Source organism: Schistocerca piceifrons, chromosome 1 (assembly GCF_021461385.2).
Source record: "Schistocerca piceifrons isolate TAMUIC-IGC-003096 chromosome 1, iqSchPice1.1, whole genome shotgun sequence".
In the NCBI taxonomy this organism is placed as follows: domain Eukaryota; kingdom Metazoa; phylum Arthropoda; class Insecta; order Orthoptera; family Acrididae; genus Schistocerca; species Schistocerca piceifrons.
This window is the reverse complement of record NC_060138.1, coordinates 1,106,087,519-1,106,100,741: the sequence shown is the minus strand read 5'-3', so window position 1 is coordinate 1,106,100,741 and position 13,223 is coordinate 1,106,087,519. Positions and strand designations below refer to the sequence as shown.

General features: G+C 38.9%; 1 protein-coding gene across 1 annotated transcript in view; it reads left to right on the top strand.

The window, feature by feature from the left end:
* The window catches only part of LOC124777987 (Down syndrome cell adhesion molecule-like protein Dscam2), a 481,000-nt gene that overhangs the window by 430,301 nt on the left and 37,476 nt on the right, over nt 1-13,223 (top strand). Inside the window, exon 29 of the mRNA XM_047253558.1 lies at nt 9,374-9,494. Within this exon, the coding sequence (XP_047109514.1) occupies nt 9,374-9,489 (116 nt within the window). The 3' untranslated portion in view covers nt 9,490-9,494. The remainder of the gene's footprint in view (nt 1-9,373; nt 9,495-13,223) is intronic.

Genomic DNA, 13,223 nt, shown 5'->3' with positions numbered 1-13,223 from the left:
CTCCAGCCTCAGTACAGAGACTGGGTGTGGAATTGGATCTATAATCACCTGTGGTCAGCCTGGTCCCCTTATGGTGGATAGCATCAATGATCTTCAAGTATGAAGGCCTCACTGGTATGCATACTGTGCAACCATAGTCTAACCATGATCTCACTAAAGCCCTGCAGTACTGACGGAGATGTGCCTTGTCCACACCCTGGGACTCTGTGGCTTACGGGTAAAAGACACTTAAAGATGTTCAGTGTTTCCGGGTCCTGGACATCAGGTTCTTCAGGTGTGGTAACCATGGCAGTCTGGAGTAAAAAAATGAGGCCCAGAAACCTCACTGAGTCTTTAAGGAATTCATGCAGAGCAGCATCTCCTGAATCCTCACAGAGTGGCTAAGGAGCTGCCTAGTCTCTAACATCCAGACCAGATACTGATTAACTTTTCTCACACAGCTCATTAAGGCAACACTCTGATAAGTTCTGAGACACATCCAGCCCTTTCCTGGTTTGAAGAAATGTATCAAAATGGCCTCTCTTCAAGAGTTAGCAAAATGTCCTGTCTACTTGTAAGTGTCGCAGCATGCTATACTGGATTTGGTTGTGACTGGGTGCAGTATCACGAGTCTCAGACAGTACCATTCCAACTTTCACATCAAGAAGGGGCAGTTATAAGGCTCAGAATTGTTGAATCCAAAGTCTGACTTGTCCCTCTCCATGGCACCACAATAGTGGCAGAATGATGGATTGGATTACATTAGATTCAATTTTCATTCCATAGACCCAAAAATTAGATGATTCTCATGGGTGTGGAACATGTCAGAAAGTATAACATAAAAAATAGAGCATTTGAATATAATACTCACTTCCCTGATTATTTTTCAGGAGATTGTCAAAATATGTGAATTGGAACTACTAATATTTACAGAATTAATACATTGTCAGAATGAAACATGGTTATCCACTTTTAATAAATTTATCATATCCAAAATGTCTTAGCTCGCCTGTTGTAACCAAGAGTTGTCAGAACTGAAATCTAGCAGACATTTTCACTTAGGCTGGTCTAACAGTTTCTGATAAGATATTCATCTATGAAGTAGAAGAAGCTGCCTGCCAAAAAGTCTTTCAAACTTGTTTAAACTGTGCTTCATCTGAAGCCAAGTTTTTAATAGCTACTGCCAGTTTATTGAAAATGTAAGTTCCTGAATATTGGACTCCTTTTTGGGCCGAGGTAAGTGATTTTAGATCTTTATGTAGATGGTTCTCATTCTTAATATTGATACTATGTATTGAGCTATTGGTTGGAAATAGAGACATATTATTTGCAACAAATATCATTAAGGAATAAATATACTGAGAAGCAGTGGTTAAAAGGCCCATTCCTTGAACATAGTTCTACGTGATGTTCTTGAATTTATGCCACAAATGAATTGTATTACATGGTTTTACCCCAAAATGTGATCCCATATGACATAATAGAATGAAAGTAAGCAAAGTATGCAAGTTTTCTTTATATATTTTACATTTGATATCATATGCATTGCAAATACAGGCTTGTTTAGGCACTTCAGCAAGTCTGTGGTATGTCCTTCCAACTTCCCAACTGAATTTATTATTGAGTTGTACTTCACAGGTTTTCACAATGCCACCCTTTGTATCCTGTTAGTTAGATAAGACTCAAACTATTTTGCAGTACTGCCAGTGACACATAGTATTCTAATGTACTAAAGAGGAAGTTGTGATTCTCATAGTCAAAGGCTTTTTACAGGTCACAGAAAATACCAGGAGTCTTTAATTTGTTACCTAATGAAATAAATAAATTCTCAGTGTAAGTGTAAATAGCCTTCTATGCATCAGTGTATCATAACTCTTAAGGAACCCAAACTGTGACTTGGACAATATAGTATTTGCTGTCAGATGCTCAAGAAGGTGCTTCAACACAACCTTTTCAAATATTTTTGAAAAAGCTGGTAAAAGTGAAATTGGTTGATAGTTTGACAGTTTCTCTTTATACCCCTTATTGTAAAGAGGCATCACTTCAGCATATTATAGCTGGTCTGGAAATGTCCCTCTGATAAGAGATCGATTACACATCTAACACAAGACAGAACTCAACTCACAGTAACATTGTTTGATTAACTTTGTTGATATGTTATCATAAGCAGTAGAATATTTTAATTTTAAGGATTTTATGATGGCTGCTACATTTGCAGAGACTGGTCTCATCTATTTCATTGCACTGTTTACTGAATGTGGTAACCCCAGTAACAGAAACAAAGTACTTGTTTAAGAAATTTGCAACACTCTATGCACTTGTTACCAATTTCATTTATTCTTAGAGCTATCTGTTCCTCTTCCTATCTGGCCCCACTTCTCTCTGTCTTCACTACACCCCATGTAGTTTTTATTTTGTTGCCTGATGCAATTATCTTTTCCTCATGATAAAGCTACTTAGATTTCTCAATTCCTTCCTTCAGTATTTTGCAGTATTCTTTGTAATGCGTTACAATCCTAACCTCAGATCAGTTCCTTGGTAGTGGAAGCAGTTTTCTTTTTGTCCCACATGATACCTTTATTCCTTGTGTAGTCCATGGTTATTTTTAGACATCTGTTTGAATTGAGTGATCTTTATGGGAAATCAATTTTCAAATAATGAAGTAACTTTATTAATGAAGGCTCTTTTCTGTGTGGGCCAGGAACTTATACTATGATATCATCTACAAGTAATTCAATCTCCCCACTCAAAAGATCATCCTCTCCTCTGTGACATTCTTTCCTACTCTTCCCAGGACTGGCCAGTTCAATTCATATCTATGAGCAATCTCTAAATTCTCAGTTTTTGACAGATTCATTATACTCCTGTACTAATATTTAATAGATTTTATATCCTGACAAGTTTCAACATTTAACGTAAGTTGCTGCATGTCATGATCAGCTAGCCCAGTTGCTACTGGTTTTGTGATGTGAATTTTTCCTAGATTTGTCTAAAAAGATGTTATCAACAGCAGTCTCAGAGCACTGACATACCCTAATTGCAAAATTCACAGTTGGAATTAAGTTGAATAACAGTGTTACTGATTGCAGTAATTATTCAGTGACACAGAGCTTTTCAATAAACGGATGCTAAAATCACAAGCAACCACTGTTCCCCTGTTTTGTAATGTGAGGTAGATTTTTTTATGAAGAGGTTAAGGTTTCCTGAAGCTGCTCTGTTATACTTACAGTACTATTATTACAAAATACTACTTCTGTTGCACAAGCTTTTAAGTGCTGCTCTGAACAAAATGTATTAAAATAAATTTTCTTGAAATTAAAACATTTAACAAATATGGCAGCTACTCCTTTCTCCATATTTTCTCTACAGAAGTAAGAGGCTAACTTAGATCCTGTAACATTACGCATATCTATACTATGCTCATATGATGATCACAGAGGCAGATTTTATCAACTTGTTTGTTCAACACTAATTCCTTAATACAAATAAGCAACTCATTAAGCTTTTGCCTCTGCCCTCGGATATTCTGATGCAATAACGATAACTGCTTTTGTGCATTGGTTGAATTACAACTGGATGAACCTAATTTTTCCATCAATTTCTGAACACCTCCAGTTTCATTTAGAGGCTGTTTGCATGAATTGTGTATATTAAAATTTGCTTTCTGGCTGTCTTTTTTTATCAGTTTGTGTGTCATTTTCAACCTGTCTCTGAACATCTTTTGTTTCTGCCCTCTCTACCCTAAAATGTACTGTTGTGTCACTTTTAACCAATGGTATTTTACTGAATGTGATAGTGCTCCCTTTAAGATATTTACTATTAGCTCAGACAGTTTTCCCTTCCATTTCCTGTTGAGGTGCTTAGTATAGTCCCACCTACTGATAGTCAACAGGAACCACACCAATATGAGACCCCATACCTGACCCACACAGCTGTTCTACCTCTAAATTAACTCTCCTAAAAGAAGAGTTTAAATGAGGCTGATTATGGTGCCTCAGAACAGACACAAGCTCAACTCCAGTGTGTCTCATTGCTGAAGATCTTTACCAGGTCACTCTCAATTGAATAATTAGGGTCTCTGTCTGGTGCTGCCCCGCCCACTATTACCACAGTGCCTTCCTTTGTGAAGACTTTGCAAAGTGAACCTACATCGTCTATCATCAGACACAAATTTGCCGTAGGCTAACTTTTTCTGACTTCTTACTTCTGAAACACTTTTTGAAGGTTTGTTGCATTCTGTCTACTTCTGCATCTACTTGCTACTTGTGGTTCACTTGTTTCCAACTGTGACAACAGATCAAACCGGTTTTCCACATTAACAACAAAGCTCTCTGAGGAAGTCCTATTCCTATTTCTTCTATAACCTTTTGTCACTTTCTACCTTTCTTTTTGCTCCACATCCTTAACCTTCCCAGATCTTGCTTTGCCTTATCTATTTTCACCTGAAGAGTACCAATCTTCTCCTTTTGTTCCGCTCTCTTCCTATCTCTACAGCAAATCCTAAAAAGCCATTCATTTCCCCAATTCCCACATCACTAGTCACCCACATGAAAAAAACTGCAATAACCCACACACCACACCGTGAAACTAACAATCGTACAACAAATCACACATTTCTCACTCACAGTGTACAAATTTTAGCTTTCTTGTAAATGAAACAAGAATAACCTCCTAGGCTACTCAGTTAAGATACTAAATTTCTTATAAAGTGTGGGCCTAAATATGAAACTTCCTGGCAGATTAAAACTGTGTGCTGGAGCGAAACTCGAACTCGGGACCTTTGCCTTTCGTAGGCAAGTACTCTACCAATTGAGCTACCCAAGCATGACTCACGCCCCATCCTCACAGCTTTACTTCTGCCAATGCCTCGTCTCCTACTTTCCAAACTTTACAGAAGCTCTCCTGCGAACCTTGCAGAACTAGCACTCCTGAAAGAAAGGATATAGCGGAGACATGGCTTAGCGACAGCCTGGGGGATGTTTCCAGAATGAGATTTTCACTCTGCAGTGGAGTGTGCGCTGATATGAAACTTCCTGGCAGATTAAAACTGTGTGCCAGACTGAGGCTCTAACTCGGGACCTTTGCCTTTTGCGGGCAAGTGCTCTACCAACTGAGCTACCCAAGCTGTGAGGACGGGGCGTAAGTTGTGCTTGGGTAGCTCAGTTGGTAGAGCACTTTCCCGTGAAAGGCAAAGGTCCTGAGTTTGAGTCTCGGTCCAGCACAAATTTTTAATCTGCCAGGAAGTTTCATATCAGCACACACTCTGCTGCAGAGTGAAAATCTCATTGTGGGCCTAAAGTTTGGATGCTAATTCAGGACTTCCAGAGAAATAGAAATAGTTAAATCTACAAAAGGAAACCAAGAACTGAGCCTACACTATATGAACCTCTCACTTATTTCTGAAATGTTTCATTCTGGCTACTTACTAGAAGTCAAATGGATAGTGTGCAAGAATACACTAACAACACAAACTGTACTTTATTGAAATAATCATGTAACTTACAGTATACAATAAGGTAAACAAAACCTAGAACAAAATTGGTGCCTAGGAAATATTTTCTTTTTCTAAAAAATACTCAAATGAAAGTGAAACCTTCAATAGAGAGCTTACAATAGGTACTGACTTACTTGTTAATGGTATAATATTGCCATAATTAATTGTTATTACACAGTTAAACTATTATCTTTTATGAGTGCTCTGAATGTACACAACTCTTCAACCAAAGATGCTACTAACCACTGACAATGGCAGTAGTCATTGCAAAATGCTTTCCGATTGTCAAGTCAATGTCTCTGGACATTGCTTGGAGAAACCCTGCTTCAGCATTGTTGCTATTAGTGAATGACTGCATTTACTAACAATTCTTTTGATTGCTTCCATACTTTTGTAGAACAAGTTGAGCTGTTGATATAGTCCAGAAACACATGCCATGACCTCTTCTTACACTCCTTGACTATACATCGAGCTTTGGCTCTTGCAACTCTAAAGGCTGTGAGGTTTTCTACTGTTGGGTGGCACTTAAAATATCACTGAGCTGTATGCCAGATCCAGATTGCTGAGTGGTATGTGTCAATCCACCAAGGTACAGGCTGCCTTTGAAGATGACATGAGGACTTTGGGATGGATAATTCAGTGGGATGGTGGATTGCATGTGTGATGTGGTCTAGCCATTCCTGGTCACTGCCTTAGTGTTCAAATACTGGCAGTTGGCTGAACAGCATCCAGTTAGCTCTGCTGTCCATCCATTATGGTGGCTTTCTTTCAAGTATTGCTCCATCTGGTAGTTGGACCAGGAGTGGGAACTGGTTACTGGAGTGAACATCATCATCATCAGTTACTTCCCACTGATCAGAGTTTGCAAGGACTGGAGAGTTGAAAGAGAGGTCAATGGCTGAGGACAACACAGTAGCAGCAGAGAAGTAAAGTGGGACTGCCCATGTTCCAAGGATACACAGCTTTTGAAACATCATGAAACTCTCCAAAACTTAACCTCTAGGGCATGTAGAGTTCAAGTCCCCTAATATATTATGGGCATCACAGTCTCAGAGTAGAAGTATTGGTCAGGGGAACTGTTCTACATAATCTCTGAGAGCCTCAGAGTCTATGGCATCCTGTGGAAGTAAATATAGTGAGCAGATAGTGATCCTCTCACCTCTATGAACTTCAACTGCAACTTCTTGCAGGTCAGTAACCAAGGGGAGAGCAGAGAAGTGATGAGTGCTGTTGATGAACATAGCTCCCCTTCCTTTGGTCCTGTCCCCAATCTGATCATGATTGTGGTAGAGGGTATAGCACCATAGCAGAGGGGTGTCAGTACATTTAAAACATGTTTTCTGTAAACACAACCACAGAGGACACTTCTGGGTTAGGAGTCTCAATTCCTCCACTTGTGTCCTGAACCTACTGATGCTTTACTGTAGTATGGAGCCCATTTTACTGGTAAGGTTTTCCTTTCACCCTGTCTCTCTGCCAGCATGGAGTTCCTGTAACAGATGGAGGTGTAGTCTGGGGCCCGGATAGCTGCACCAGGCAGACTTTATATTCTATTGACTCCAAATCAGAATCAGAAAAACTGTCAAATAGAATGAGGTTGACACTGTCTGATGGTTTGCTACATGTCTTCCTCTGGAGCTGACACTTCTCACTTGTTGTTTATTGTTGTGTTTTTTTTTCCTTGAGAAGACTTTGTAGGAAGAAACTTCTTGGGGATGTCCACAGCAGTGGTAATGGTAGTGCTGGTCTGTTTATTGAATTTTGCCTTTTGGAGGCACTGAGAGCCCATGTCATTGGCAAACATGGCTTTTTCTGTCGTTCTCATTGCGTGGTACGGGCTCTGAAATAGCTGTGGCTTTGCAAGTGGACTGAAAAACACAGATGGTAATCCTGACACAAGTAACTTCCATTTGCAAAAAGGCATTGGATGTTGGAATAGGCTTTTACGAGCTATTTCGAAATAAATAAGGAATGTAGGGGGTTGCGTCGCCTTATAGACGTTTTTGGCCTCCTTATATGGGATGTGCTTTGTTGTTTTGAACTCCCGTATCTTCCTTTCCTTAAGGCAGATACTCTAGTTAGGGTGATTTCCAGAGAAATGTATACACCTTGCTGGAGATGAACAAGTGATTCCTTCATGGTGGCCTTATCACATTTGTCATTTGTGGCTGCTCCCTTACATCCTGCAGCAGTGTGCCCTAAGCACTGGCATTTAAAACTGTGTACTGGGCTCAGAACATAAAGCTTCACGTTTAAGTGAAGGAAACCTGCCTTGATGTGCCCTGGAAGTTTCATGGTATTGAAAGTAGGGATAAAGGAGTTTAATTCGACCAGATCGCTATCTACCCTTTACATTAAATTTGGACATCAATACCTTTTTGAGCTTAGTCATCTTTCAGTTCTTCTTTGGGGCTATGCACAAGATCTTGGTACAACACAACACCTTTGACGTAGTTCATAGTGTACTGTCACTTTCAATTGCATATTCCCTAAGGTATTTAGCAGGTATTTAGCATTCTGCAGGTTCGTTGCTTGTTGGAAGCTAGAAGTTTCAACCAGTAGTATCCCATTTCTCAATTGTTGGCAGATTTTAAAGTGCTATTTATGTCCTCTAAATGTAGAAAGTGAAACTTTTTCAGTGTTGCTCTCCTTCCTTTTAACAATTAAAATCACATTCTGACTAGCGGCATGTGTTCTATAACTGTAAGCAAAAGTCTTTGCATTATTCCCTGTATCAGGAGGACTGGTAACATGAGCCCTCTAATTAAGTTGGGTGTTGATACCCATCAGCAGTACATCCATTCCACTGGGAGTTGAAAAGGATAAGTTCGAGGGTTTCTTCTTGATTCCAGGAATAGCTAGGGAAATATGTGTCAACCCAGACAGAGCCCCACTTTCCTAAGTAAGCCTTACACAACTGAGGGGCAGCAGGTTCCCCAGAGGTTGCTCGCTAATGACTGTTCTGCCTCAACAGCCATGCACCCCATCAGCACACAGTATATCTTGAGTTTGAGGGTGTTTTTTTAAATTATTTATTTTTTTATTTTTTATTGTCCTGTCAATCCTGGCATTTAAACTATTGTCCCTATTCTGTGCAACACAGGGTATTCTGTTGCCTTGTGCACAGTGGTTGTTGAAGCATGCCCAGAGCTTATGATTATAGAGGACTGCTGGCACTTACCAAACGTCGCTCAGGAAAACTGCGTTTGCTAAGCCCATACCAAAAAAACTAATGCTGAACTCCCCAAGGTGCTCACAATTTAGTGCAACAGAGTGTCACTGTAACTTATCGAATGCCACAGACACAGAGAACATTATCCCCTCTCCCTCCCCCACCCCCTTCTCCACTATTTATTCAGGAAAGAAGAGTAGTATCACTGTTGTTACAGAAGATAACACCATATTTTGTAGAGGCCTTATCAAAGATCTTAAAGAGTACATTTACTCTTAAATACTGTTTGTAACTACTGATGGGATATTCTTGTAAGAAATATCACTGTGGCTACATGAACATTAAGCTAACTGCAGTAATTATTTATAATGAAGAAAAAACACTTTCTTCAAAAATAGCAGCATGTCTGCTAATTTTACTGTGTTCATTTAATGTGTGTTAGAATAAAGAGTGTGTAGCATATTTTTGGTGATTAATTATTATTACAGTGAGCAATAATAGTTTTCAACAGCTGCTTTTCTTTATAAATGTGTACCTTGACTTGTTCCACATCACTGAGTTTCTCCTCCATGATAGGACTTACAGAACATGATACTGAATAAATGAATATTGAATGGCTGGTAAAGTGATAAATTATTTCATTCATTGAGTAGTTGACAATGTTTGCCACTACAATCTGAAAATAGAATAGTGTGATAATTTAAAAAGGCATATCATTCTTGTTGCAGAACTATACCATCTTGATTCAAGTACAGAGTCAAATGAGACTTCTCCCCTTCCACAAAGAAGAAGGACTCAGCCTGTGCATAGTGGCAAGAGAGGAATGCAGCCACATGCCAGGTAGTCAAGGTTTGTTTCTGAAAACTCGCTATGCCTTGTCTTAAGTCAGATCTACCATGTCTCACAAGGTACACCCACTCAACTTATGCAATAGCACCTGTTTAATACCAGAATGAAGTAAAGTCTTTGCACAGTACAACAGAGCAGTAGTAGTTCACTTTATATTGGTCTCAGAGGCACTACAGAAAAATTTTCAAAATATATTACACATGCCAGTTTATACTAACGGCTGCATCATAGATGAATTCATATTAGAGCATTAAAAATTTAATTTTAAATACATATTTCAATCTAAATTAATTTCACTTATTAACTTCATGTGTTTTCCACATGTGTGAAGTAAAGGTGTGAGAAAATTTTTATAAATAACAGTGTGGAAACAGTATACTCAATAGCAGTTGAAAGAGGTATCCACCACAGGTACACAACAGGATGGAAATTGTAAGTACAGTAACATACATAATCACTACCTAGGAAATAGTACTTCAGAAATGCACAAAGAAGTTTCTCCATGGCTACTTTGCAGATAACATGCTGTCAGAAGTGATCAAAAAAGGGTTCATAAACCCACCTACAATAATGCAGCTTCAGTAGCAGTGTAATTTTTAGGTGAGCAGTTGAAACAAACCAAAAAAACCACATATTATAATCATTATGCATGCAAAAGAAAAATGATTGTAGACTTTAGATTATACATTACAGAAATAAAATTTGACTTGCAGATTTTCAAAACAACTTAAATTTTAAGTCAGAAGTGCAGAAAAGCATCAAGAGGAGCTTCAAACTGTAGTAACATGATTCTCTCAAAGCATAGATACAGCACAATCCAGACACATTGCTTAGTGATTCCCCTCAGTGTACACTGTTCTCAAGCATGGGATGAGTTAGGTGATGTTCATAAACAGCTGGAAATCACCCTGACTACTGTCACTCAATTGGAAGCTGCTGTGAATGGGTGTGTTTGGATGGCTATTGACAGTCACATACCAGAGATACCAAAAAACTTAATTCCATCTGGACAGGTCTCAGGAGGCTCAACGGTAGCAACCATTTGCTGTATCAATCTCATACGATAAGCATCACAGGATACACAAATGGTCACAGTTGGTTACAAGGTATGAGTGCACCCCACTTGCCAACAGAGCTCAGCAGACTCGGAAGGTCACCTGTCCAAGTGCTAGCCTCACCATACAGTTCTTAACTTTGGTGATCTGATGGGAACTGTTGGTGCCACTGTTGCAAGGCCATCAGCACCAGATGTATCAAAGATAGCATGATTACTGTGCTGTCCTGCAGATGCTGTCCCTCTGCAGGAAATACAGGATCTATCACCACTTGTTCACTTAAGTGTGATTGGTATGTCAATGGTAGGTCTAGGCACCTTGTGCAGAGGAGACATGAACAGGGACAACTCAAGCTGTTACAATCATGTCTTTGCTAATCGAAGGGATGATTGTGTCCTATGTTAAGGTGCAGCAAACAAAAAAGAATGTGGGTCTATTAATCGTCAGTAGTTCCAATATGTGATGAGTACCGTTAGGTACTCCTTAGGAAGGAGCTTTCCAAACTGGGTGTCCTGACACCCTGGGGGTGTTGAATAATGGCATCAAGAGCGTGGAGAGACTAGTAAATTCAGAATGTAATAGATATGAAAAACTCTTGATAAAGTAATACAAAACATCTTTCTCTTCAGAATGAATTCTCACTCTACAGTAGAGTGTGTGCTGATATGAAACTTCTTGGCAGATTAAAACTGTGGGATTGACTGACACTCAAACTCAGAACCTTTGCCTTGAAAGGCAGGAGATGAGGTACTGGCAGAAGTAAGGCTGTGAGGACTCATAGTGTCATGTGTGGGTAGCCCAGTTGGTAGCGCACATGCCCATGGAAGACAAAGGTCCACGTTTTGAATCTCGGTCTGGCACACAGTTTTAATCTGCTGGGAAGTTTCATCTTTCTCTTTATTCTTTGTAACCACAGATGGCATATTAAATGACTGATCTACATGTTGAATACTGATATTTTGTGTGTGTAACTTCGCACATGTGGCACCCTTAAGTGACAGGTTCCATAAAAGGATTCATTACACAGGTGAAACACAAAACAAAAACTGATTATTATACAACGATTTCTACATAGAGAAGTGCTTTCAGCAAAAACCATTGGAAAGAATTTGAAATCAGTTTCAGAAAAGACTGTTAAAATGATAAATTATAAGGGGCACTCAAATGAAAACAAGACAGATGGAAAAAATTAAGTAAACTCTTATTTCAAAAGTATGTATACAGACTGAAGCAACAAATGAAAATTTCTACCAATGCTGGGATTCAAACCTGGGTCTTCCGGTCACTAGGTAGATGTGCTAACCACTATGAGACCCTGGAACTGTGTATGTGTACAACTCCATGGACTACCCTAAAATGCCTCAGTCCACATTCCCATTTACACTTTAGCGCACTTAGTATTCCCCCTAAACTCAAACAATGTGGTTAGCATATTTGCCTAGTGAACAGAAGACTTGGGTTCGAATCCTAGGCTTAGTACAAATTTTCATTTGTCGCTTCAGTCTGCATAAAGACATCTTAGATGTGTGAGACTTGTAAAGGTCTCTGAAACTATACAGGTTCATTGATTTCAAAAGTAATCACTATACTGTTAATATATTTATCCAACTGTGAGATATGATCAATGCCTTCAGGGGAAGATATTTGCAGTTGCCTACGGAACCATGATTGTACCTAGGTAAGCATCTCTTCATTAAAAGCAAGCTGATGGCCATAAGAGTCTTTATTTAGGGCTGCAAAAACATGAAATCACATGAGGAGAGATTGAGACATTGTAGAGGATGTGTAAGGGATTCTCAGTGAAACTTCTGCAGCATAATCGAAACAAACTTCACAACATGTCAGCCCTTCAAATACTCTGTAATACAAATGCTAGTCTACAAAGTAATGGTGCACATTTCCTAACCATCACAGACAAGACTGTACCCTTTAAGTTGAGGTTTGGTTGAGAGAAATAGAAGAAAGCAATTTTGAAATGTTTCCATTGACATATGAATGTCCACATAGCAACAAAATACAACTGACTACTATATTGCAATTGCAGAAGAGACTGGATAGATATTTCCCAACACTAGATATAAACTGGTATGACTGGATAAGAAATCATTTCATGCTTTCCAGTACTTTTGAACTTCAACTTGGTGGAGAGGAAGATCTGGTATAATGAAGAACAACTGTACTTTAAAACTTGAGTTCCAAGAGTCAGATATTATATTGAGCATGGTTACCTCACCTAAGTAGAAGAGCATTCATTGCTTTGCTGCAGTCTTCTATAATATTCATATGAAACTGAAGAATCAGATTATCGAACTTCTAGATTTATATTCAGCAAGATTACCCTTACCTAAGTAAAAGAACATTCATCATTTGCTGCAGTTTTCTGCAACATTCATGTTGGAGTGCACTTTCTATTATGACTAATATAAAACAGTTACAGGTTAAGACCAAACAGAGAGCTATATCTGAAAACGGAGAAACTAACTGATGTAATGAGGAAGAGGAGACTACAGTTTTTTGGACATATATTCAGAATGGATAACAACAGACTAACCAAGTGGATATTCACATTACTCAATAGCTACAAATCCAAGCCAGCATGGTTCATAGAGACTGAAAAGGACATTGAAAATGCTGGAGTTACAGTAGACACAATAGAAAACAGAACACATTTCAA